The 27,799-nt window shown below is 40.4% G+C and overlaps 1 protein-coding gene across 2 annotated transcripts; it reads left to right on the top strand.

Moving 5' to 3' along the window:
- The first annotated feature begins 49 nt into the window (after positions 1–49).
- On the top strand, positions 50–26,206 carry IQCE (IQ motif containing E). 2 transcript variants are annotated; one of them, XM_039560218.1, is made up of 22 exons: positions 50–207; positions 1,948–1,995; positions 2,607–2,649; positions 3,570–3,710; positions 4,003–4,134; positions 5,104–5,174; positions 5,728–5,841; positions 6,453–6,503; positions 7,012–7,082; positions 7,306–7,378; positions 7,738–7,787; positions 10,357–10,514; positions 11,015–11,070; positions 11,379–11,587; positions 12,286–12,390; positions 13,128–13,230; positions 15,507–15,602; positions 15,832–15,855; positions 16,765–16,860; positions 17,858–17,988; positions 18,666–18,781; positions 22,984–26,206. In XM_039560218.1, exons 1-22 carry the CDS (start codon positions 166–168, stop codon positions 23,097–23,099), a joined length of 2,046 nt encoding a protein of 681 aa, XP_039416152.1. In that variant the 5' UTR covers positions 50–165; the 3' UTR covers positions 23,100–26,206. The 2 variants fall into 2 exon arrangements, with proteins under 2 accessions (XP_039416152.1, XP_039416153.1); XM_039560219.1 differs by lacking the exon at positions 50–207 and adding an exon at positions 3,191–3,464 and having other exon boundaries at positions 1,950–1,995.
- The last annotated feature ends 1,593 nt before the right edge of the window (positions 26,207–27,799 follow it).

Below are 27,799 nucleotides of genomic sequence, written 5' to 3'. Positions count from 1 at the left end.
GGCCGCCGGGGGGCGCCGGCCCTGCGCGGTGGTTGCCACGGTTACCGCGACCCGGAAGTGCCGCCGGGGGGCCATGGCCGCCCCCAGCCCCGAGCCGGCAGCCGCGGCCCGAGGGGGCCCCCGCGGCCCTGCCGCCTCGTGAGGCCTTCCCACCGCTCTCCCGCTATGGCCCGGGGGGCCGGCGAGGCGGCCGCGGAGGGGGAGCTGGTAAGGAGTGAGCGGCGGGGAGGAGGAGAGGGCCCCGGGTCTAGGCCTGCTTCGGCCCCGGGCTCGGCTCACGAAACTTTCCCGCGAGGTCGGGGCAAAGCCTTGGAGCACCCCCGGGCTTGCCAGGCCGGCGAGACGGTGGCTCGGAGAGGGAGTGGGATGGCTTCTGCCGTCTCCAGCCTGCGGGACTCTGGGCTCTGCCTGTGTTTTCCTGAGTGACCCGTAGCACGGCACTGAGGTGACAGACTTACAAGCTGCGCTAAGGAAGGTTTAGGTTGGACTTTAGGAAGAATTTCTCCACAGAAAGGGTGATTAGACATTGGAATGGGCTGCCCAGGGAAGCGGTGGATTTGCCGTCCCTGGAGGTGTTTAAGGGAAGACTGGACGTGGCACTCAGTGCCATGGTCTGGTTGGCAAGGTGGAGATCAGTCATAGGTTGGACTCAAGGATCTTGGAGGGCTTTTCCAACCTAAGTAATTCTGTGACTCTGTGATTCTGTATTGGCGTTTGATTCCCACCCCCTCAGCAGCCAGATGGAGGTTTTGAGCCCCTTTGGGAGCCCCCACATTCTTTTGTTGCCTGCTGTAGGTGGCTCTGGTTTGGGCAGTTTTGCAGGAGCAAAGGGGCTGTGAAGGTTACCAAGGACAGTGGTGGGGCTGTTATTGCATGTTTGTGTGCTGGTGAATGTTTTGTTGTTACCATTTATCAAGGCTGAGCATCCCCCATGTTCTCTGATTCCAAACATGATAGCTGCAGTTATGGAGAGAGATATTTTAGAATGAGAGGCCTTAAAATAACAAAATTAATCAGTGTGCTGCAAGGAGCATTGCCTCAGGAAATGAAAAACTGTATGGCCTGGTGTGTGAGGACACATCCCTGCTTGCTCTCAGCCAGCATGACAGGCTGTTTAACCTTCCTCCTGTTCTGCCAGCCAGGGTTTCCAAAAATACTTCATCCGCTCCCCTGCCTCTTACAGGCACAGATCAGCATCTGTCTGAAGATTTGTGCTGAGTGCCACGGGCTCAGCAGCAAGTGGAAAAGGTCTTTCTGTGATGGCAGCATCCAGATAATTTGAAAGCTAAGTGGAAATTATCCTTCAGCTGTGGATATGTTTGCATTTGACAAGTAGGGAAACTTGTCATCTTCCTTGGGTTTGAGGTTTTTTCCGTCAGCCTAATCACTTCTCCATTTCAATGTAGGAACTGAACAATCCCATAGCACAGCAAGGGTAGGGTGAGCAAGTGAGGAAGGGAACAGCTGAGTGAGTTGCAGCTTAAATGGTGCAGAAATTAATGCAGAACCAGCTGAAGGTTCAGCTGGTGTAATGCTGTGCACTGCAGTGCCAAGTCTCTGTGACTCAAGTGCAAAGTGTCCCTGCTCATGGCACAGGGGTTGAAACTGGATGATCTTTAAGGTCCCTTCCAACCCAAACCATTCTGTGGTGGTTTGTTTCTGAAGTGACTTTCACAATATCCCCAAACCATTTGTGTTAGAGCAAATGATGCTGGCTTTTGCAGCAGGAACCTCACCATCTTTCAGTGGCTTCAGTGTTTTTGAAAAATGGCTTATTTTTATCTTAAGTAATTGAAAATGCTTGTTTCACTCCTTTGACATTTGAGCAATGCAATGGTTCTTACTATTTGAATTTATTGCACTCCAGCTTTGCTGAATTGTAAAAGTTTTCTGGATGTGTGTTATTACCAGATGTTCAGTAGCAAATGTCCTGTCTCTGTTTCCCAGGGAGATGACAGCCTATCTGTGATAGCCTGCGAGTCAGATACAGAAATGGTGAGTTTTGATTAATGCCCCAAATTCCTGCTGCATCTGTGTGGTGCCTCCTGCTCACCAAGGACCCTTCAGAGAGTAGAGTGAACAGTGGCACTGAATGGGGCTTGATTCACAAACCTCCTCTAATTCCAGATGTAATTCTGGCTTCTCAATTCTCAGCACTGGGGCTGCAAATGATGTTTGGCTTTATTTTGCTGTTCTATCAAGTTATGAACTTAAGTAATCCTTTTGGAGAGTTTTAATGGAATTAAATAACTCCTTCCTTTAGCTAAAAGGTTCTACAGATCAGCCTCTACTCTGGGATCATCTTGAATTTGCTGCTACTCATATTTAATATTGATGGGAAAGGTTGTAGTGTTCTGAGCAAGAATTGACAATTTATCTGTATAATCAGACTTAAGTTGGCACCACCTTAATTCTGGTGACCATTGCTGTGCCCAAATCTGCATATGCTTAATGCTACTATTTTTCTTTTCTATAGAAAAGGTTTTTTCTTGTTAGAACAAAAGATTTTCGTGGAAAATGGAGATTTGAGCCAATTTTGAGATTACATAGTGAAACCTTAAGAGTTGAATATTTTCAATAGATAAAAGAACCTGTTTCTCTTTCAGAAATTAAGGAAGAAGATTTTTCACAAGCCTCCAAAGTCACCAAGTAAGTGTTCCAAAATTTTTTATTCTGCAATTGGAAAACCAGATACATCTGTGGGACACAGGAACTGGAAGATTTACTTGAGACAACATCTTGTTGTTCTCTTCAGAATTACTCACTGCTGTGTGCAGAGCACACCTATTTGAGATCTGTTCAGTGACCTGTGAAGTCCAGCTTGTATAGGCTAAAATATTGAAGTTTATGGGTTGGTTGTAACTCCTGATTCTCCAGCATAAACTACTTTTTCCTCATGTTATGCCTTCTGATGGCAACCACTCTGAATTTCTTTTTCTCCTTGTCTTTTTGGAGAAATGCTGATACTTGTTGTGTAGAGGGACTCTGGAATTACTGGAGCTCTCTCCCATCGAGTCATAGATCTCTGTGTGTACATTTAGCAGTTCTCTGTTTCATTTGTTGGGTTGGGTTTTTTTCACAGTACAATGTCGTTATTATTATTAGATCTGCAGTTTTAGTATTGGTTTTGTCCTTTTTTTCTGGGGTTTATGTGTTTTTGATATATATTTCCATTTACCTTCCTTTTTAGGCTTCCAGTGAATGTTTCAGAGAAGACTTTACCTTAAAGTGTCATTAATAACAATATTTAGATGTGCAGGTATCTTAATGATGCCTATCCAAACTGTACATGTAAATATTCCCACATGTGTTGAGTCATGCGACTGTCACTATGCATTTTTCTAAGCCTCTTCATTTTTTGGAATTGTATTTTTCTTTATAGTGAGTTTTTTGGGTTTTTTTAATGCGACTGCTCCATTGCTCCATATAAGCCAGTATGGAATATGCTGTTAAATTCTATTTTTGTAAGTAATAGAATTGAGTCTGAGAACTTTGGAGAACAAGACAACAAGAATTTTTGTGACCTTGAGCTTTTGAAGGCAACACTGAGATATTTTCTTTTGCTGTAGAGTCTCCCTACAGCTCGAGCACACAACTGTATCCTAAAAAAGCTGCAGCTTGGCGATCTCTGCAGGGAATGGGCCATGCTTCTTTTGAGAATGCAGCTGTTAAAAACCCAAGGCAGATGTGGCTGGGATCTCTGAAACAAGGTATTAGTATAGAAATGTTGTTTGCATTGATGGATAAAATTCATTGTTGTGGACAGCTTAACATATAAACTGTTAAAAATAGATTTGTATTTGATTAAAGGCTACATAGGAATTAATTGCACTGTTATTTATTTGGGTGGTTGGAATTATCTGATCTTGAGCATTGGAATTTATAGAGGGAATAATTGACAGCATCTGGAGCTTTCCATGTTGCATTTGCTCAGAATAACTCCACAAATTTAATTCACAATTATCCCTGATTTTCACATTTTTGTTCCATTTCTGTTGGCAGGAATGAGCCATGCTCTGAAATCAGATGCTGACACGGGGCATATGCGAGCTAACATTTCCAGTAGCACTCCAGAATATTTGAAGGAAGCTCTAGGAATGAAAAAGCCAAAACATTCTCGTTCTTCCAGTAATGGTAAACTCTATACTGGTGTGGTAGATAAAAGTGAATGATCTTTTTTCCCCTCTAAAAACACATATTGCTTAAGATCTTAGCTCCAGTAAAGCAAGAGCCGTTTTAGTTTACTAAAATGTATGTGTCAAAATATGATCCATGAGATGCTTCTTTGAGATTCCTAAATTGGTTAAGGCAGGGATTTCCAATTTTTTTTTTGAGCAATGAATCACTATTAGCTTTCAGAACTTTTGCAAATTGCCATGCATTTGCAGCTGAAAAGGTTGCAAATATAATATGGTTCAATGGGACAGCTGTAGACAATTTATTGTGACTTCAAAACATAGTTTAGGAACCATTGATAGAAACCATCTGCTTGCCTGAAATTCTGTGTAATTGACTCCTTTTACTTCTTGTCTAGAAAGTATTTTATCATGTGGTTGTGACATTAAAATCAAATGACTTTTATGAGAAGAGCAAACTTTAAAAGTTTTATTCTGCATTCCTTAAAGGAGAACTGTAAACTTTAAAATTCCACTTCCATTTAAAATGACACCTATACTTTTACTGGTAATACACAGTTTCTGGCAACTTTACAAGATGATGCATTTGTACATGGTAAGCATAAATAGAAAACTGTATTCTTAGAAAGCTTTTGTAAATAATGGATTTATTGGGATGAGAAGACTGCAGTCTTCTGTAAAATTTGTGTCTTTCTTGAGATGGGTGTTTTAATATAGCACCAGAGAAGAGGAGTAATTAGGAAAAAAATTGGCTACAAAATCTGGCAGAAGTTTCATACAGTAACACTTCCATTTCACCTCCATTTCCAGAATTAATTTCCTTGCTGATTTTTCTTCTTCAAGGAAAGAAAAAAGGCCTAGTTTCCACTCTGGTGCTGTTCTAGATATTTCTCTTTAACTGTAAAGTTTCTGGTTGGTTAAAAATGCCTCTTTTGGATCTACTTATTTTACATACCCCTTTCTGTAGGCTACATTCCTGGAACTCCGGACTACAAAGAGAAAGAAGATATGTATGATGAAATTATAGAACTGAAAAAGGTACAGTTTTTCTGATACTTACATAAAAAGTCATGGCATTGCTCCATCCACCTGTACATGTCGTGGCCTTAACGATCCAAAATACTTTAGTTTCTACAACTTGGGACATCCACCACATTTTTTGCATTTGTAATGTAAGGCTAAACTAAAGCTTGTGTCTGTCTAAGACAATTTCATTGTTCTCACGGTGTGATATGGTCAGAGTAGGCTTTCTGTTGAGGTTAGTGCAGTGTATGAGAGGTGAGGACTGGGCTTGCTGAACACTGGGGTTACCTACAGACAAATACCTTGGCTCTGGTTGATCATTTCTGTTAGATCTTTCTGTTAGATCTTTTCCTTTTATCTTTCTTCTGTCTCCTCCCTAAGCTGTCCTGTCCTGGTGACTGTTCTGGTCTACTGTGATGATTTTGTGGTTTGGCATTTTCTTCCTCTTTTTTCATATCATCTTTGCCATCATAATTGGATTGCTTTTGACATCAAAATGTGTTTTCATGTGAGAACTCTGTGTCTTCCTATTCTGAAATGTGCTTAAGATTTTCCTCCCCTCTTTTAGACAATACAGGCTCAGAAGAATGAGGGAGATCGAATGAAAACGAAGCTCCGTCGACTGGAAGAGGAGAACAATAGAAAGGATAAACAGATTGAACAACTGCTGGATCCTTCCAGGGTGGATATTCCTTGTGGGGATAAAAGTGAGGCAAAAGAGTAGGAGTTTGTAGTGTGGTGACTCCTAGGAGTGGTGAGCTGGAATATGAGAGGTTGTGTGATGGGATTTCTGGTCTGTGTATCCCAGAACAGCAGTGCAGCTCAGTTCAAAGGAAGATGATGCCATGCAGTACAGATAAGTTCATTTAGCACAGATACCTGTAATTCCTGAAGGTAAAATGAAAATGCTGTCTCATTAGGGGGCCATTTTCTGAATATTTTGCCTGGGAGTAGAAGGGAGTTAACCTCTTGCAGGGTGATGGGTTCAAGCAGTCCTGAGACCTGGCCAGGAGGCAGAAGAGCAGCCTTGTCAGGCCCTGACAAGAAGCGTTTGTGGTTATAGTCAGACTTGAATCTTACTGAATTTCCTGTGGCTATCACTTGCTGTGTGCTGACCTACATCTTGGGAGAAATGTGCTAGTAGAAAGCTGTGAGCATAGGGAGTTCAGAATTTCAGCTGTTGGAATGTGAAGTGACTGTGGAGTTGAGTAGGTTGGAAAATTCTGTGGAAAGAGCCAGCAGTAGAATAAAGTAGCAGAGTTGGTCACTTGCTTTCTCTGTGTTATGTTGCAGGGCTCTGAGCTGGCACGAGCTTTGTCAGAGAAGAAGACTGATAATGGATGGGTGAGAGTGTCTTCATTACTTTCTGCTTTCATTTGTCCTTTTTCCTCTTGCTAAGGTGAAACACTGCTAAAGAAATAAAATGAGGTCAGAAAGAATAATCAGTTAGGGAATCATGTAACCTTTATCTCTGTAATCAGGTAAGGAGTCAGTAACAAAGATGTAGAATGAACATTATTTTGGGGTGCTTTCTTTGTCATTGTCTTGAGTCTGTTTAGGAAGTATTCTCCCTGTTGTTTGCTGCCTTGAAATTGGCATGGTAATGGGTAATGTTTTTATTTTATGGTTGTGTATACATATTCTTAAGCTGGTTATGTAATCAGGCATCTGATTTCATCAGTGTTCTCTTTTCCACAGCATAGCAGATGTGTATGATTTACTAGGTACTGAAATATGTAGAAATAAGTGTACCTGATTAGGTACAATTTATATAGACAGGGCAGACTGGAATAGACCTTCTGTGAAGAAACAGATTATTCAAGGACTCATGAGCTCTTTGTTCTTTCTGTAGGTGGTTACTGGATTAAAGCAGAAGATTGTCAAGCTCGAAGAGCAGTGCAAAGAGAAAGACAACACTATTAAGTATGACTTTGAGGGGGCAGGGGGATAGAGGCTTGTATTGGATGAGCTAATAAAGAGAATTGGAAATCCATGTTATTTTTCATTTGTGTTCTATTCCTTAAGACATTTTAATAAGCTCCTGAGAATGTATCAGCAATTATAAACCCAGAAATTATGAGCCACCAGGTCTTGCAGTGTTTTTGCTGATCTGACTGGATTATTTTTTGTATTATTCTATTTTCAGTGAATTCCAGGCAGACATGAAGACCAGTAATTTGGAAGAAGTGAGGTTAGCCATGGAAACCTACTATGAAGAGGTATGTCTGACAGCTCCTTCAGTGTGCATGCAGGACAGGTTTCTTACACCTTAGCAGCACCTGTCATTGGTAGGTTTTCATAGATATTTTCGTAACTACAGCTGTATGTACTGAAAAAATGTTTTTCTTCCAGAAGTTGAGTGTGTCAATGAAAAAGGGCAAATAAAGAACCTTACTGTACATCCACAAGTGTAGTGTTGAGATGGAAGCAAATACAACAGTAGCCTGATTTTCGGTGGTGGCATCATTAGCTCTGCTACTACCCAAAGAGTCTTGTTCTGATTTTCACCTAATGAGCAAATGTGTTGCTGTAGAAGCTGACCTTGCTAATGCTCCTTAATGGAATCTGTATTTCACAGGTTCATCGCCTCCAAGTCCTGCTGGCCAAGTCTGAGACTATGAGGAAAAAGTATGTTTAATTCTTCTGAGGCAAATGTTTGCATGCATGTTTGATACACCATTCGTGTCCTACTTCAACTGATGGAAAACTACTACATGGGAACAGTTTTTGTCATTTAGATTGCTGGAGTTGCTTTTTGGTACTGCTTTGGTTGGCTTCACAGCCTTGAAATATGTCTTAGTCACATTTTTTTTGCTTGTAGATAGATCATTTTGTGGATGTGGAAAAATACCAGAGCTATTTAAAAAGTACATGATAACACTGAAAATTTATCTCTGTTACATCTTCCCTCATAATCACACCTATTCTGGCATCTCTGGTAATTGAAACAAACTCCCTGGATGTTTGGCATTTCATACTTGAGTCAGTTCTGCATCTTGCTCTAGAATGTGTGCTGCAAAGAAAATGTTCTTGGAGTAAACATTATTTTCCTTTAGTACAGAGACGCAGACTAGTAAGCTGTTGTCAGAGGAGCTTGTTCTAGTACTTGTCACTGGTGTGCAAATGTGGGCATGGTGGTGAGGGTGAACAGTTTATAGAGGCAGTAAAAGTCAAAGCACAAAGGTAGAAGCAAAGCTCCACTAAGAGCAAATTAAAAGCATCACTGCAAGTGAGTGTTGTTTGAGCTGAGAAGAGGTTAAGAGTGTCTTGTAGGATAGTAAAATTCGTTACCACACCACTTCAAAATATACTTGACCTCTTAGTGTTAAGTACAGACAACTGTCTTAACACTGGGTGTAATTATTTAGATTGATAGAAACATGTGAGAACTCTTTAGGGTCATTATTTGTACTGCTCCTGTTCCCTAATTCACTGTCACTCGTGGATTGAAAACCGCAATTTGTTTTGTCACTTTTTTAAAAAAATAAATCCTTTGGCTCAGCCATGCAGTGACCAGCCTCTCAAGGCTCTAAGCCATCACACCTGATTTATTTACAGGTGAAAATAAGTCATCAGGTCTCTTCCTTGTCCTCATTTTTTCATAGCTTCAAAAACTGGTGGTCAGGGCAGTCTCTCTCCATTACGTGACTGTCAGTCTCTGCTTGAGAGGCTGAGCACTGAAATAATAAATCATGTTGAAGGTCAGGACTCTGGCACATTGAAAGAGTTGTTTGAGAGTATTTCTTTCATGATGCTTGTCTTCATTAGTTCTGGCTGAAGTGAATGGCATTTGGTTCCTCTTTTTCAGTGTTAATGCTGAGGTATGGTTATTTGTGTGTGAAGCTTAGTAAACAGTTGTAGCTAGAAACTAACTTTTCAAGCCATCAAAATGAACTGAAATAAAATTTTTTATTTAGGTTTAGATGAGCCTAAAATAATGTCCCTGAGTGGTATGCTTATGATTTCTATCATTTCTGTCACTGTCCCGTTTTGGTGGTTTGTTTTGGTTTTTACTCTTTTTTTTTTTTCCCCTCCTGCCTGGGACAGCTGTGGAATAGTCATTTGTGACATCTGGACAGCCTTATTTTGTTTGGTTTTTTCTTCATTTTAATTTCTAAAAAGATCAGCTAAAAATTCAGCTTTTCACTCTGACACTAACTGTAGGCTGTCTCCCCTTTTACCTTGTGATTATTCCACTGGATGGGATGTAAGATTCCTTCACAAACTGTTCTGTGGTTGTCACTGGCGGTGGCATTTGTGCAAAACCTAAGTCCATCAGTTACTTCAGGCCTTTGTTTCCAGTTGTAAGTTTTTAAGAATTTTCTCATAGCAATGAAGGAAAAATATTTCATCTCACTAAAAATCTGTTTTGTGAACAAACTTTACAACTTTGCACATCTAGAAGCTCAGATTTCTTGCCCCTTTTATTAGAAAAAATTTAAAAATCCCTGTAGTATATTTAAAGTCATTTTAACACCTAACAGGCTTTCCCGTTTCTGATGCCTTTCATTTCCGTATTAGATTTATTCTTCAAACCTGTTTCAAATCTCTCTGGGGTTTATAGACACAAGGATAGTTTCTTCTACAGCAGAGCAGCAGTCGTAGTTATCTGAAAATACTCTTGGCTGTTGGATTTGTTCGAGAGTTATTCCATCTCTGTCTATCCCTCTCTCTCTCCCCCAATCTCAATGTTTGTTAGTGAACAAAAGCAATTCAGAGCCTGCAGGTTGGCTGTCTATGCTGGACAGTTTTTTGGAGGAGTCTCACAGTTGGCTGAAGTGTTTTTTAAATCAGAGGTTCTCAGAGTGCTGGTAAAGCACTGTAAGTTTGGTTAACAAAGCAAACAGAAAATAAGATAGATAACATTCATACAAGTGCCTTTGTTTGTGCAAAGATTGATAGAACAGAGTGGGGGAGGAAGTAAAAGTAGTAAATGAATTTTTGATGTTTGAAAGTATCTTTTTTCTTTGACACAAATTAAAACAATTGTGAAAGTGTTGAGCAAGATGGTCTTTGCATGCTTTTCCAAAAAAGAATAGGTAATTCCCCAAGTAAAAATGTTGAGGAATGTTATTATGGGGGAACTGAGGCTGTCAACTCAGCCAACTGACTTGAATAGTGAGACTGCTCCACTCTTTTTAATGCTGCTTGTTTTCTGCTTTTAAGTTAACTTTCTGGTTTTGACCCCTTTTCCAAGTACAGAGGGCAGAGACACCCAAAAACGACTGAAGGCACTGAATGCTGCTGTGCTGAGACTGTCCAGGAACATCAAGGAATTGCAGGCTGAGAATCGGAAGCTGAAGGAAGATCTGGATCATGTGCTGAGCAGTTCCCCTCCTCCCAGTAAAACAAAAAGTATGTGCTGGAAAGTTGGTGAATATGGGGCAAGGGATTTGGGTACATCTGAAAGGTGTGGGACAGCCTGACCCCACCAAAGTAGATATAAGGGAGTTGTTACAGAGGTGAAGATCCAGGAGCGGCAAAGTTGGAATGAGAACTTTCTCTCAGGACTCTCTCTGATTTCTCCAGTCAGACCTGTGTTTCCTCTATTGTTGTCCCTGAGAATTCCAAACTGGAATTGGTAGAGGATTTAACATTTCACTCAGAAAACCCAGAAAACTGCTTTTCAGTGGTTGAAAACTGGTGAATGTGAATGACTTATATTGATTTCAGAGCTAATTAGTTTAGAAGTCAGGTATTTTAAGCCCATTCTCATTTTTTCATTGGTAGATATTTGAAGCTAGGATTCAGAGATCTTTAAATGGTCTTTTGATATGGCCAGAAGTTTCAAAAAGCAAGAACAATGTTGCCCCATGGATGTAGTTACACGTTTAAAGCTTTGTTACTGTGTTTAGATTACAGCGAGTGGAGCAGACAGAGGCTGATGAGGAGGATTTCGGATCTAGAAAAAGTAAGTGCACATAGTTCAGTGGTTTTCTTACCTGTCTGGGAGCAGAAAATGCAGAACCACTGCCTTGTGCTCTTGGCATGTTGTCCTTCAGTGTCTCAGCCTTGTGCATTCTGCCTCATACACATAAACTGCTGCCTGTAGCATGAGCCCTCCCTCCCTGTTTTCTTTTATCATACCTCTTAGAAATAATGCACATTTTAGAATTCGCTTCCATTTGATCTTTTATCATGGCCTAAATAAAGTAATTTTGTGCTAAATTTAATTTTTCCTTTTCTTTTGTGTTTTCCATGTAAATTTACCCTGCTTAGAAAGTGTGTGCCATGGAGAGTACCAGGGTGTCATCAGCTGACAGTGAGGCATCACAAGTGCTTGCTGTGTCATCTTCACCTTCTGTAGACCTGGATCATCCAGCATCCCGACATTTAGACCAGGTTGAAGAATGCTGTCGCCTCCAAAGGCTGGTGAAGAAACTGAAGAGTGATAGGAAGGAACTTCAGAATCTTCTACTCAGTAAAGAGTAAGTGAGACTCTTGTCTGGGATGTTCTTCTGTAGGTGTGAATTATTTCGTTTTTTCTGATCCTGTTATGATGTATGATATTATGATGTAATAAGTACTTCACATGTTCAGCTAAAAAATTAATTTTGAGAATCCCTTCAGTTTTTATTTCAAAAGCTTCTTTCTAATCCTACTTGCTTTGTAAAATTACATTGCAGAAAAAAAGCCAGAGGATGGAAAATGAGAATTTCTGCTTGCTTCTAGCACATTTTTCAAGGCTTATTTTTTAGCCAACCATACTGAAAACCCTTTGAAGGGTTATATGTTTATGCAGCACTTCTTGCTCGTATTGTGCTGTAAAAATTTGTGTGTGGTTTGGGTTTTTTTTCAACATACTTTGTCCTGATCTCCCACTTTCTCCATTTAAACCTGCCCTCTGCCCAAAGATATGCTGTGGCTTCTGTTCTCCCATAAGTGATTGATTTGCAGTTTGTATTGCCTGGATTGGTTTGGTGTGTCAGGGCCTTGGGGCAGGTTAATCTGAGCACTGTGAGCACGGACATGCACTTTGTTTTGTTTAAAAGGAAAAATTAAACATTTAGTTACTTTACAAATTTGAGAAAACCCAATTTATTTAGAAATTTAAAGAAAAAAGATCTGCTTTGTGGAAGTATGAATGTCTTAAGTCTCACTTAGATTTTTTTTTGTACCTTTGTAGAGTAGATATCAAGCAGTTACTGCAGGCTAAGGCTGAAGTGGAGCTGGAGCTGCAGAAGTGGCAGAATAAGATGGAAGAAAAGAGTACAGAAGAGCAGACTTTAAGGTAAAATATTTTGTATTAATAGATCCTTTCAGAACAAAAAAAATCTCTTAAAGTATAACTCTCTTTTGAAGTGGCTCAGAATCTATAGGAGTTCCTCTGAACTGCAAGAAGCTGGGGATTCTTTTAAGCAGAAGTGTTTTGGAGGGATGGAGTAAGTTACTAGGGGAAGAATTCTATAGAGTGCTTTTAGAGGAAGACTAAGTAGTATAGCAAAAATAAGATCTAAATTATAATAAAAATCCATAAGGTAAGTGGAAAAAGCTTTTGTGTTGGGCTCAGACATTTTTTCTCTAGGAAAAAGTTGTACTCTCTTTACCTTAGCCTGTGTTTCTAGACCATTGCCTCTGTGTCATTCCAGTTACTCCCTGTATTCTGTATAACTGTGAGTGACAATCCTGTGCAAGGGAAGCAGAAAAAAAGTGATTTCAATATTGTTTTGTGAGAAAGGACTTCGACTGACAACTATGAAACTGTGGCAGACCAAAATACATTATTAATAGTATCAAGGCTACCACGGTGACCTTGAGACTTCTTAATTTTAACATAAGGCTATCACAGATTGAGAATTGATGTGTCTCTTACTGTGAGAACAGGTATCATCCTGAGCAGTTTCCCTCTTTGCCCTTAAAAAACAAACCCAAAGCAACCAAGCGTTATGAAATAGGTTCAGTATTTTCAAAGCAGGGTCAACAGAAAATTTCTGTAAACTATAAATATATTTGCTTTTCCAACCCTAGTGAGGAAATCCAGAACCTGACACAGAAAGTAGGGAAACTGGAGTTAAAATTGGAGGAAGAGAAAAGAAAAATGGCAGAAGATACAGTGGAAGAGCTTAATAAGGTACAGCCATATTTTTGTTTGTTTTTTTCTTTTCTCTTTTTCCTGTATCTGCCTGATACAGATTTCAAATAGAGCTGGTAGTCTAAAGAGCTGCTAGTTTTGTTTTTGGAGAGAAACATTAAACCTTGTCATAGAGATAATGATGGTTAACTCCCAATATTTGTTGAAAATAAGTTTTCTCAGTAATAACCACTGCAACTTGGGGAGTTTTTTGAAGCTGTTCTCTCTTAATAATTCTCTGCCTTGCTGTTGCTTTTTTTCTTGTTCAGTGTAATGTTGCAAAGACTTAAACTCTTAAGTGTTTGGGGCTTTTCCCAATACTTAAAAAAAATTTTAAATTTGTGGTTGCTTTTATCTTCTTATAGCATCTGAGGCCAGTGCCTAATTTCAGTCCAATTTTGTAGAGGGAGGGAGGTCTTGTAGGAGTTGACAGTTAGATAAAGGATGGAGATACAGGTAAATGTGCTCACTGGCAGACTGGCAAAAGATAAAAATCCCTTTTCAGTGTTTTTTTCTGCTGGCCAGGTGGTCACTTAGGGCACAAGTGCTGTCCAGTCAGAAAATACTCACTTGCTTTTCTGTTAGCATGGCAGTGAGGTGCTTTTTCATGGGAAGATTTACAGGATGTAGAAGACTAATCATCATGGAAATTGAGGGGGTTTTAATTCTGCTGCTGATGGAACATAATATTTAAGTCAGGAATTAAGGAAGATGTCAATACAATGAAATAAGTAAGTGAACTTCACTTTCAAGTGTAGTTTTCCTGGAGTTGAGGTATTCATAACCTCTTCTTTCTGGTTTTTCTGATACTTAATAAATATATTTGTGCATCTGTTAATCCTGGACAGTCTTAAATGTGGCTCTGTAATCTGTTGGGGGTTTTGTGAAATATGTCCAAACCTGATATCTTTGCAATCTTCTGTCCCTCTTCCAAGTGTGGTACTTGGCCAGTAGAGATGGATGGGCACTGACAGAGCTGCTTTCAGAGGCACTCTGGCCATGTTAATCTCATTTCACTAAATACTACTTGGAAATTATTACTGGGGATTTTGATTTGCACTTAAAAATAAATAGACCCTGAAATACACATAGTAAAAAATACTAATAAAAATGTCCAGTGCCTTAAGAGGGTTCTGGTTTCTGATATACTGTGCCATTCTGTAGATTCTTTTCTGTGTGTTACAGGCTCATGGATGCTGGAGGATGTTTTGAATACCAAATAACTGGAGTCTTTAAAAACAGCCAACAAACAGCTCCTTTTTCCCTCTGCAGACTATATATATTCTTGGCCAGTAACCATCCATTTATTGAAATGTTCCCATTATTTGTAATTATCACTAAGTTCCTACCAATTTTTCATTTTAATAGTAGGTTGTCATTTTTAATATGACATGATCCATTTGCTAAACTTAAGCCTGTAGCTCAGTGGTTTTAGGTTATAAATAAATCCTTTTCACAGAATCAGGAGGTTTTTTTCAGAGTCTATAAAATCTCTTGTTCCTCTAGTTAAAATTTTACACCAACAAATTAAATTAGTCTTTTAAACTTGCAGTTAACTTTTGTTTGGCAAGTGAGGTATGACAATTAGAGTGGGATAATTAGGGATCAAAAGGATCAAATGGTGAGAGGTGGAATATGCAACCACACCTCGGGAGAAATTACTGGAACAAAATCTTGTTTTGTTCTTGGTTTCTTTCTTTTTCCTCTAATTAATTTCATTAAGATAGAAGAGTAGATTTATGCCAACTTACACAAGCTTGGTGTCATACAATGGCCAGCTCTCAGTAAGCATAAAGAGATGATTATGGGGCCACAGTTGCCAGGATGAGGCATTAGAGACCTCCCTGGTTAATTGATACTTGTCTTTCCTGGAGAAAAACTGCAAAATGAGGTCACCTGATGTTTGTTCTCAGTCTGTTGGTAACATAAAAATCATTTCTGAGCAACAAAGCAGTGGGTTAGCAGTGCCTTAGCAATGCATAGAAAGATAATAGAGTGTGCAAATGGAAGCTGTTCCATTCTCATGCCCTGCTGAGGGCTGAAAGCAGGGCAGGGATGTGTTTCACTCTGAGAGTCATCTCCATGATGAGTTTGAATATGAGCAGGGTTCAGAACTCAGAGTTTCCTCTTGAACTTCCTTCTGCCCTACAGGCAGGATGAGCTCTGGTGCTGATTTTCCTGAGTCATTGTAATCTGCTCCCTCACAGCTCCGTGTCTTTACTGTACTAACTCAGAGTTAACTTTTACTGTACTAACTCAGAGATTCTCCTTTGCAGGCTCCACCAGTCTGCACAGTTCCAGGCAAAGAAAATCACAGGCAAGAACAAGCAGCCAAAATCATCCAGACATGCTGGAAGATGTACAAAAACAAGGTGAGATTCTCCTATCAGGGAACAGCAAGGACATCCCCCTCTGAATCTGACTGTTGTTTTAGTATCTATCCACACATCTTGAAAGATTAAAAGATTTTATTTCCTTGAGTTTGGCAAGGATTGGGACAGATGTTTCTGTGTCTTTTAATTATTGGGAAAATTTGGAAGATCTTTAATAGCTAAAACTTTTATATATTTGTGGCATTAACATGGGCATTTTTCATTTCAGAAAGAAGAAATTGCTCTGGATGAGGTGAGTGTGTTTATGACACCCAACAAAACAGTACAACAGATTTAATTTGTATCAAAGTGCAAGCAAATAACTTCAAAGATGTTTTACCAAGATAATATTTGTTCTTCACACTGGCAGTAATCTTCCTTCTGACATCCTGATTTTGTTTCATATGTTTTGTCAGTGTTTGCCTTTTGGTTTCCAATTTTCCATACTTGGTACCTTCTGCAAGATGAAATCTTCTGAAAATTTTGAACAAAATCTGATACCAACAGACAGGAAAGTTTTTCTGAATGAGATAATTCTAATCATGATTTAATTTTCATTTAGATGAATCTTCAGAAAGACTTGAAGTAGGATTTGAAAACTTTTGCTAAGGAGAAATGTCTGTGAGAATTATGAAGACATTGACAAGTTTGTCACACAAATTCACCTCTTGATAAATCTTTTGCAGAAAGATTTTGATTAAACTGGGTTTTTTTCAAATAGCATGGTGTAGCATCTTACCCTTGTTTCTTCCAGAACATTTAAAATCCCACTTTCAGAAATTAGAACTAAATCTAACCACGTGACACAAACATGCTGTTCTAAATGCTTTTTGTTGATTATAACCCAGTAAAATCTCTGAGGGGAGTGAAAGGCCTTACATTCAGTGTAATCACCACAAGGTCTGCCAGGCTTGGCTTGGTTTCTGATTGTACCAGAGCATCTCAGAGCCCTCTGGGTAGCCAGAATCTAATGTGGGAATGGGAGCATGGTGCTGTGTTGGTGCAATATGGACTGGTGTTGGCAGCTAGAACTTCACTACATTTGATAGGATCAGCCCTGAATGTCTCCCAGATGGAATTTAAACCCCAGAGCTGACCCTGAAGGTGGAATGTCTGTGGGTTACCTTTCAGAGGAGCTAATGGCTACTTCTCTCCATGCCAGGCAGTTGTTCTGCTCCAGGCAGCCTTCAGAGGACATTTAGCTCGACAGAAAGCGCTGCTGGATAACAGCGTGCCTGATGCAGAGTCTCGCACCAAGGTAATTGTGGGGGCAGATGGGTATCCCAGCATCACTCTGTGTTTATCTTGCAGTGTAAAGGACTTTACTTCCAGGCTTAATTTGTTGATCACCTGGTGATTGTTTCAATGTGCTGGTTGGCAACACCACTGTAACTCTAGAAAGATACTGAGCTCATTCCCTGGCTTCCCTTCTTACTTTCTTAGAAGCAAAGCTGTGACTTCTCAGCCTTGTAGCCTTGTAGCCTTTTGTTTTTCCCTGGTTCTCCCATCAGATAACACACCCTTTAACTGGTTAATTTGGAGTGCTGTTGAAAACTACCTGCTCTCGAGTGTTCACTACTGCATCATTAGTAATAGATAAACTTTTTTCACTGAACTTCAGAAGTAAGAATCTGGAAAGCATCTTTTATTGGGTTGAAAAGTAAAGGGCTCTTGGTGTGGCATGCTCAGTCCAAGACTTGGCATCCTCTCTCATGTCCAGTTTATTTAGTTCAGAATATGAAAAAATTTCCTTACCAGTAAAACATTCAGTTTCTGTAAATCATTTGCCAGGTATATAAATATCCTTTGGACTTTTAGCAGGCTATAGTTAATTTGTAATTCTCCATCCAGATTGTCCATCTGATTGCACTTTACATGCTCTTTGATTCTGGTAAGCTGGCCCAATGTAGGAGGACTGAATACTTGGCTTGATACAAGCAGAAGATAAATCCATTATGAAGGTTCTCTTACCAACTTAATCTTCAAAAGGTTTCCTTCCTGGAAAATAAATGAACTTTCCTTGCAGGTGTCTGCTGTTTCATTAATTGAATGCTGATGCTTCAAAGCTTATGTGATGATCAGATTTGCATTTCCTGCTGATTTAGTCTTACAGAACCTTAAAAACTGCAGACCAAAAGATGGGGATGTTTGTTCTACTGCCAGTTACATAGTCAAGAGTGAGATTGTGAAAGGTTCTATCAAGCTTCTGTGCAATCTGTAAATGGTCAGTTTTCTTTAATCTGATTGCTTTGCAGAATTCCTGCCTGTCTTCCACATCAGAATCCTTGAGCTTTTCTTCTGATTGCAAGGAGAGAGATGAGATTGTGACGTTCATCCAGTCCATTTTCAGGGCTCACTTAGCACGTACAGGACTGCTTCAGGAGAGGTAAGTGAGGAGTAGATACTTCTGCAACATGCAGTAGCAAAATCATTTTTATTACAGGAGAGGAGTATTTTTTTAATAGAATTTTAGTGTGGGTTCCTTGACAGAGAAGGAGAACAAGGCCATTGTTACAAAAAAGACAAGGGAGAGCTTGTTCCTGAGAAGATTCAAAAGATGTGCAACTAAAAGGAGCTTTGTGGCAGCAGGAGTCTTCCTCTCTCCGGCTGCATGTTCTGTTCCATAGCAGTGAGTGAAAGTAAAGTAAAATAATGACTCTGTGGAACAGAAAGGTTACTGTTGCTATCACACGGATTGCTGATACATTTGCTTAATGTGTGAATCTGAAGCCCTGACATGTGCAGGTGAAGGGTTATGCGGAGGAAGAAGAGGGAAAAGCTACAATGCCATCAAGTGACTTAGCTCAGGCAGAGTGCAGTGAGTTGATTGCTGCTTAGGTTTATGGTGACTCTGTCTTGAAAAATACTTCCTTTCTCTCCAGGGTCTACTGAAAGTTTTTAATGTTGGCTGCCATGGTTACAAGGAGAGTTAGGTGGCTGTCACCTCACTTTAGTGTCTGGGGTCACTTCTGCAGGTGATAAGGCAGCAATGCAAGAAACTCTTCAGCACACTCTGTGAACGCTGTTCTGTGCCTCATGCTATGAATGTGTGTCTCTTTGCAGGCCCTCTGTGCCCAGTGCCCCCAGTGGGAAAGCAGATCCTGCAGTTTACGTCACAGAGAAGAAACCAGTCTCAGCAGCACTCCAGAGACCTTCAGTCCTCACTTCTCCTCTTCCTGGTAATGTCCCTCCCCTGTGTTCAAAAGTCTGGGTGTTTTGAGTGGGTGCATGCACAGTTTTGTAAAGAACATCTGCATGTGCACACACATGTGCAAGCGCATCCTTGTACTCCATGTGTGGCTTTATTTGGTGACATGTTGCTTCTACTGGCACGTGCAGTTCCCTACATAAAAATTAAAAGCTCTGACAGTCTCAGCACCAGCTTCTTCACAGTGCTTTGTCTGTTTGTCCCAGCTGTGGTTTGGAAGGTCTCTCTGGTGTGAGTGGTAATTATTGAGGGAACATGGTGTTCCCCTGTATTGCCTCTCTGCTTCCTTTTCAGCCCTGTAGCTGGAGTAGGGTACTTCCCATCACATTTTGGGCCCTTAGCCGTAGACAAGCTGAGAGCATTTCCACAACCCTGACTTAGTTTCTGCAGAAGACAGACAGACATCTGCTAGAAAGAGCCATCCTAGGCAGCCATGTGCATTTAGTCACGTTTTTTTCAGCAGTCTTCAGTTGCTGCAGTAAGGGGAAAAACGAAGTCCTGGATAACCTTGCCAGCAAGTACTACTGTAATACAAACTGAGAAAATCTGTCTCTTTTATGGCTCTTGTGCCATTTGGTTTTCTTCTTGAGTTCTTTATTGCTGTTTGTGAGAAGATGGAGTTAAAGCCAAAGAGGCTTTTAAGGAGGATGTTAGAAGTACTGAGTAAGAAAGGCAAAACAATGCTGCAGATAAGATGGCCTTAGACATGCAGCTTCAAAGGAGTTAAATTGAAAAAGGCTGGTTCTGTCCAGAGTGGGATATTTTAGGCTTTTATGGACCACCTGGGGAAAAAAGGAGCAACTTTGAGTGTGACCTGAGAAACACTGACTTGGTTTTTTTGTCAGTGAAAAGCTGCCAGTCCCTGCAGACTTGCTCAGAGACAGAGAATGCTGTAAGCAGTGAGGCTGTTTCTCTAAGGTAGGTGGGGAATAAGCCAGATTTGCAGGAGTTGTGAAAACAGAGGTAACACTTCAGTGGAAGAAAATGTGTTTAAGAAACTTCACTGTGTTCCGTATTTCCATGTTCGGAGGCACGTTCTACTTTGTGAAAGGAGTAGGTAGTACTTGCTTCTGAAGATGTTTGAGTTTTGAGTGACTTTAATTATGTTTGGTGATAGTATCCAGAAAAAAAAAGTGCTGTAGCACCCTGTTTTGCCTGAGCTCTACTGGAGTAGTGATTATTGGCATGCTCACTCTAAAGCCAGAGCAAAACAGTTGTGAAATTCTACTCAAAGAGAAAGAATCCCATAAATATGCTTAGTCCTACTAAGAGCCAAAGAGGAGTGTAAGGTGAAGCTAGGCTGTACTGGACTAGTACAGTCATATGAATACCAGCAGAGCACAGTCACTGTCTAGCTATGAAGTCTCCTAAGCTAAGTTTTATTGCAGATTATGATGACAAGTTGATGAGTGAAGAAGTTCTGGAATAGTTTATACTGGAAGAGAGAGAAAACCATACTTCCAAACTTTCTTCCTTGCAGGCCTTTACTGGTGAATATCAAAAAGGAACGATTGGGAGCAGAGCAGGTTTTGTTTGACACTGATTTTATGAATGTGGGAGGTGTTTTCAAACTCTGGGATGGGGACAGAATGTATCCAGGTGGATTGTGGAGGGGCACACTGGGGATGTGCTTCTGGAACTGCACAGCTGCCCAAGAGACTGTGTGGCACTGAGCTCTCTCAAGTGTTAGGTCCTGGTGCACTGGAGTGTTTAACCAAACTCTCCCAAAAGATGAATTGGGAAAAACCTCCCAGAGGAAGGAGAGCATTCTGGTGTAAATGCAACCCCTCAGTGATCTGTTTCGTTGTTTGCCATGTGGATTTATGTAGCTTAAACTAAAGTTAACTGAGAGTCCACCCCTGGCATTCCAAGCTCATTGACTGATACAGAAATCCGCTGGCAAAATGGGGGTTTGATGGTAAATTGGGATTTCAGTGGTCATCCTGCAGCTTGGAAAGGACATGAGACAAGGAGCTTGTTGAGTAGCTGAGTAATTTAAAAGCAATCAAATTCTTCTAGCTTTAAATCATGCAGCTGTTGAACAAGTTCTTTCTTCATTTGTCCCAAGTCCAAACTTGCATTTCATGACCTCTGGGTCTTAAAATGATTTTAAGCTTTCAGTCAATGTCTATATTGCAATAAATCATTTCAATTCACTACCCTTTTGGCATTATTTTAAGAACAATGGGGAAGATGAAAATGTGTTTTAAAATACCTTACACCTCTGCTAGAATAAGTGTATATAATCCTGGTCTGGCATTGCAGACTTGTAATTCATTGTTTGCATCAGGTTAGATGTCTCTGTGTTTTCTAGGAAAAGAAAAAAATTAATTAAAAAAAAATAAGTGTATTATTCAGTGCTGCTTTGCTTGCTTTCAGAACCTGAAGATTTTATAAAGCCATTTCTGCTATTTCCCATGAAATGAAACAGATACTAACAATTCAGTCTGTGAAACTTTGTGTTTTGTTCTGTCAGGGGAGTGACAGGAAGGAAGAATACGTTCTGTACATGCACAGCAATCTTGATTAAGGGCAGTGTTTTACTTTGCATATTACTGATCACTCTGGCTGCAACTGTTAACTTCATTTCAGGCTTTTTTGGAATCTTAGTGAATTTACATATAACTCTTAACTCTTACCAGGGCTTACCCTTCATAAGCACAAAGATAAAGCTGATACCAAACTGAAAATGAGGACAAGAAAATATCATATGTTAAGAGCAGGATATAATCAGGAGTCATTTGGATAATACTAAGCTGTTTCATGTATAATTCATGTTTATTCTTGGAGTTGCTTCTTCTGGTTATCAACCCTGGTTTTGGCAGTTCCTTTTGCTCCTCCGTATCACCAGTACTACTGTCTCATAAATCTCCCTGAAAAGCTCTGACATTATGTGTTGACTGGTGCAGAGAAGAATTTCACTTAACTAGAAAATGATGTGTTTCCTTGCTTTTGTAGGCTGAGGCCAATGTAATGGCCTCCCTGCATCCCCCTTGCCATTCACAGGCTCTGTCTGTCACTCTTTTCCTATTCCCAGGCCACTTGTGGTCCCCTTTCTTTATTCCACATTCCAGTTTCTGTGTTATGCCTGCTCTTCCATACCAGGAGATCTTTTTCCTGTGTCAGGAATCTCTTATTTTGCTGCAAGACCCATGGCAGGTCTGTTCTCCCTGGGTAATATTCTCTGTGTGCCCCCCAGTTCAGGTCAGAACCTCAGACTTCGTGCCTGTTTCCTCATTCTACCACCGATTCTCTTGATTTGTTTTCTTCTCTGGGAGAGTGTTTTCAGAGAATTTCTGTTTGAAAATGAAAAATAAGTGGAGCTGAGGGAGAATATTGTGCTAGAAGGTATTAATAGCTGAGGGGAGGATATTGTGCTAGAAGGTATTAATAGCAGTCATGATTTAGTTCCTACATCTCTTGCACAGGGGTTATATGCTGCTGGTTTTGCTCTTCATGTGTCAGGGATTTTCTGCATATTCATTTTACCTCTCTGATTGTCCAGTGTTCACTGGAATCATCAGGAATATCTGTTCACACCCTGAACACTTATTCAAACTTTGGAGTAGATGAGATGCCTAGAAACACGTCCAGAAAAATGGCAAAGAAGCAAAATTAAAAATAAAGGGAAAGACCCCAATGGTGTGGTCACTATTTTTATTGTCATTACAGTAGAACAGCGTGTGAACAATATTTGGAGTATTTTACATGTATAAGGGTTAAAGACAGTGACTGAGAGCTTCTGTCTTTGTATCTGTTTTCCTTTGTTCCATCTATACCTGAGTCAAGTTCTCATTGTGACCTTTCTGCTTAGTTAAAGCTTTGGTCAATTTTTCCTTTTCTGGCCATTCAATAAATATTTGGTTGTGACCTGCCTTGGTTTTGGTATCAAATGGCTTTACTTGGTGTGTGTAACCCCTTGCAAAGATTTAAAGGCAATAAGACAGCTCATGCATGGTCAGTGTGTCAGCTCAACCCTTGCTGTGCACTCTGGTTCATTAAAGAGGAACAGAAATAGCTCCATGCAGAAAAAGATAGATCAGAGTCATCCATAACTGGATAACTCCAGGTAAGCTTGGAAACTTAATGGCTCAGAAAATGCCACACTTGCCACAAGGGCTTGTTTTTGTCAGTGTTGTTCGTTAATGACCTTGTTTGCTGTAATCATTTCAGGCAGGTCCTCCTCTGCTCCCTCCGTGGCCCTGGATGAGGCTCACTCCGATGACTCCGATGACGTTGTCATTGTCCCTCCCTTGCTGCAGGTGAAGAAAAGCTACACCCACTTCTAAGGTTTGGTAGCAGGGTCTGGTGGTCTTGAATTATTTGATTCGCAAACAAAACTATTTGTACCAAGATCAAGCGTATCAAAGATGGAAAAGGGGGGAATATCAGCCCCTTTTTAATGACGGTTTACGTGATTTCAGCCATAAATGAGTAATTCTTTGGTAGGTTGTCTCTGCAGACTTTATGGCTAAAAGCCACTGGCTGACTGTTAACCTTACCCTCCTGGTACAGAGAGTTTGGATTTAAAAACATAACCAAAACACTTCAATAATGTTTTGTTTCACAATGTGGATTATAAATTCAGTTGTCAAATTCAAATGAAAGCAATAAAGCCTTAAGCTATTTCATGTCAAACAAAGTTTTGTTTCAGGTCAACTAAAATAATTTGTTTAATCAGAAAGTGGCCAATGACATAACTCCAGTTTTTAGCCCGTGTATGCAAAGGGATTCAACTGGTATTTGTTACCTGTGCTTCACAATTTAAAATTTTTACTGTATCATATTTTAATATCTTTTTTGTTTATTTTTATACTGAACATTTACAGTCTATGCAGACCTTGTAAAGGCTTTTAGAAAGCCATTTCTTTGTCATAGGGCTATTCTAGGCCTACTGTGTCAGCTGGGATTTCTTATTTATTGACCTTTTCCACGTGTGTGTATGATGATATGTGTAGTACTGTTTTGTGCTGAAATGTCTGATGACATAATCAGCTTTTTGGATTTGTCAGGGCAGGAGTGTGCTGTGAAGGGATACCCTTGTGAGCGCTTTTTCTGCTTGAAAAATCACCCTGCAAAACACAGTTACATGTGTTTTTCAGGGCCAGCTCTTAATATGTGAAAACACTTGACTTAGAAGATAGAACTGTCTGGAACGTTCACCTGACTACATTGCTCATACCTAATCCATGCAGTTTGGTTTGGGAGCAGAAGTGGTAGGTTGGATTATACAGAAATTAGGACTGCATCCAGAAAAAGCACTCACAATATCATTATCCATGGAAAGACCAAAGACCTGATGGGCTGTGGAGGATATAGTCACAGGGGTCTTTCCTGATCTTCTCTGCAGACTGTACTTTTTGACTGGATAGTTCCTACTGTTGTACCAACATCCTTCAAAGACATTGAAATGTGTGGGGTTTTTTTAAGGTGAACCAGATAAATCATGATACTTATTGAAAGGGGAATTTAATTTTACAAGCACACAGTGAAGGTTTTCTGGAAACACTAATGGTTTCTTTGTCATCAAAGAGTAATAAAGTCTCCTGTAAACAGAAAGCACACTCTTATATTTAAGACTTTTATCTCCTTTTCTTTTCTAAATTAAAAATCAGTCACCACAGTTTCTCAGAATACCAATAAGTCAGGGCTGTCTCAGTTCTGTGATTTCAATGAAACACTATCTGAGGCTTATCATAGTTTGTGCCAGTACTTGCAGCCAAAGAGGAAACTGGATGGCTGCAGCACAATGCAGCTGATTTCATTTAATCCCATCGGTGGAAACGCTGCCTGTGCTATTTCCAAAGGCAGTTTTGGGAGCTCTCCATACCCAAAGCAGTCTGAAGAATGTCATTTGCACTCCCAATGGGTAAATTTTTCCTGCTGGTGCTTTGGTCACATGACTGTCATCTGCAGGAAGGATAAAAAAATATACATAAAATAAAAGGGCTAGAATCCTTTTGGTAGAAGCTGAGATCTGTTTCCCTCTTTTTCTGGAAGTCATGTTAAGAAGAAAGGTCATTTTGCTAAGTGCAAAAGCAGTGCTGGACTGTGTTGTTGTGTATAATATTTCAGGTCTGTAACTGTGACTCTGTCATGGATCTCTCCAGAGGGTAACCAGAGATGAGGTCTGGCACATTAAGGGGAGAGTGTGTAATGTGTCAGGACCAAGACTGCTACCAAATACTGCCTAGCTGTCATCCTATAGGGAAATACTGGGGCAGCAAATACAATAGAGAAAACATTCTTTTACTTTACTGTGCTGTAATGAGCAATATGACAGTATTAGGAAGTTGATACAGAGCTTGATACAGTGTTTGACCTGAGCATGTGACCAGCAGTAGCACTGTCAATAGACAAATTCTGGGATGAAGGGGAGATAGTACCTTGGGATGACCCAGACACAGGCAGAAATCAGGGTGGAAAGGAGCAAGTGTTTCCTGGGGTAAATGAAAATGTGTATAAACTTTCTAAATTTGGGGTTGCTATCCTAGCTATCTGATACTAACCTTGAGCTGGGCTTCAAACCCATATCTTTACTTTGGAAGATAATTATGTGCTCACTACACATCAGAAGTTTGGTGTGGTACAGTAGGAAGAGAAACCTCCACAGTGTTAGCCCTACATGTTGCTGTGTTGCACACTGTGATGGAATGTGTTGAAGGGAGTAGTGCTTGATGCTAGGTTTTGTTCTGTGGTTATCTATCTGAATGCCAGCACCCAGAAATCTGGGAAGAAGTGTGGCATAAAGAAGGAAGAAAAAGTTAATTTTTGAATAAATGGCATTTTTCCTCAACAGGGAGCTGAGGACAGTAAAAATCAGCATGGCTCAAACCTGCCAAGATAGGCCCAATACAAACACACTGTTTCTGACAAATGCCTCTGTAGAAAGCCCTGGAAACCTTGTGGGAGTGTCAAGGTCTTGAATTAAAATTAAACTCCCCTGTACCCTATGTAATCTAAAAGCACACTTTCCATTCTGTTGATAAGGAATAATGTTTCTGACTTAAAACCTTCTGCAGTTTACAGCAGTGTTTAGTTAGCAATTGTGTGTGAGTACAGAGATCTGACTTTAATGGGACATTATCTCTCTTGATCTCTTTTTGCCCTTAAGTGCCTTTGCCTGTAAATCTTTACTGAGGCATCAAGACCTGAAAACTGTATTGTTTCCTGCATAGCTATGAAAATAATCCCTGCACAGGCAACTTCTAATGTAGTCAAAACGGAAAAGGATTAATCTTGGCACATGAGAGCACCATTTTTATGATCTTTTTAATATTTAGAATTGTGCAAGTATTTTATGTAATTTATTTTGGGATGTCTGAAAAGCGAAAACAATTGCAATGTATTTTCTTTGAATTGTTGAATTTTGGAATAAAGTTTATAACTGAATGTTGATGTGTTTGTGCTGCTGCTGCTATATTTTCATTGCCTCTCTGGCTTCTGCTGCATGCTCCTGTATTCTCTTTACACCTGGGCTGACCTTTTACCCCTTCCTGCGTGGACAGTAACAAGATAACTCTGAAACATGTGGGGTATGAAATTTCTTCTAGTACAGGTTCAAGGTTGTCCCATCAGGAATGAGCAATGTTCCTGACCAAAGCCTGGTGGAACTGAAAGAGGTGATGGGTTTTTGCTTTAAAAAACTGTCTGGCAGCAGCTGAGGGAGAGCGGGAGACTACAGGGTTCAACTGTCCAGTTTACTGACAGTGTATCCCCCCACCTCGGTTACTGTTGCTGCTTGTGAAGCTCTGGAAGGAACTGGGACATCAGAATTCTTTTCTAGGTCCACTGAAAAAGCATTTAAGAACTCCCTAAAAAAACCTTATGCTTGTTTATGGAAATAGAAGACCCTGTTAACTGCTGTGAAAACATGGGAATCCTGCAGTCATCCTCCTGTCAAGCAGAGTCCTTTGTGTAGGACTACAACAGCTATGAGAGTACAAGATGAAACAATCTGTGTTTGATGATTATATTAATTAAATTTCATTTTTTTTATTCTTTCCTCTCTGGTCTACTGGCATATTCTCTGGATTTCTTAGGAAAAACTTCAGTTTTAAATCTTAGAGGTAATCCAGGAGGCATGAATGGAAAAATTTGGTATGATTTCTTGGAGCAGACTAGTCTTGAATTCAGTTGAAAGCAATTAAACATTTACACTTAGTTGTATTAAACCATAATTTGTCTTCAGCTGAAGTTGGAATGCCCTTACTCTTGCAAGCTTTGCAGCATCTCTGTGGTAGGTTTGTCAGCTAATGAATTGCTTTCCTCATACAAACTTTTTAAGGGGAGAAACGAGTTTCATTCAAGGGGCATCATTAAGATCTGCAAAGAGCAAAATTCCCATGTTAGACTCCAGGTTAGTAGGGGAGGATTTTCAGGCATGGTTGGTGGTCAGGTGCTGCATCAGTTCCTCTGATGTTTCCTTCTAATGTTTGCTGAAGTGGTGCTGCGCTGGTGGAGACAGCGCTGACATGACCTTCCCAGTGCCTGCCCTGGTTTTGGTGCGTGTTTTTGGCACATTGGCTCTTGGATACACTTGGCCTTCAGTAACCACTCTTGCTGTGCTCAAGGAATGGCCTTGAACAGTGCATGTTGCTGTGTTCTGAGGAATTACACTCTGGTGTAGTTCACTGATGAAGTTGCACCCTGCTCCCCTTGCCCATCCCATGGCCTGGCTCTCCCAGTTACCCTTTTCAAACCTGAGAGCATTTGTACTCCCCCTGGTCTGCAGGACAGTGTTTGTGTTGTTCCCCTCACCAGAGCTGTGTCTGAACCAACATCCCAGCTCAAGGTGTTGCTCAGACTGTCCCAGCTCCCCGTCTCTTTGGGAGGGTTTTGCATCACAGACACTTTGCACTGGGTGCCACACAGGCCCCTTTAGGGCTTCTATTGTTGATAGTGTGAACAGAGGTGTCATAAAGTCTTGATGCTCAAAATGGTCTGGGGAGAACCAGGAGGGACATCATGGCCATCCTCAAGGGCTGTC

The sequence above is a fragment of the Corvus cornix genome, chromosome 14, assembly GCF_000738735.6.
Source record: "Corvus cornix cornix isolate S_Up_H32 chromosome 14, ASM73873v5, whole genome shotgun sequence".
In the NCBI taxonomy this organism is placed as follows: Eukaryota; Metazoa; Chordata; class Aves; order Passeriformes; family Corvidae; genus Corvus; species Corvus cornix.
The sequence above is the reverse complement of the archived record's forward strand: the minus strand, read 5'-3'. Positions and strand labels throughout refer to the sequence as shown.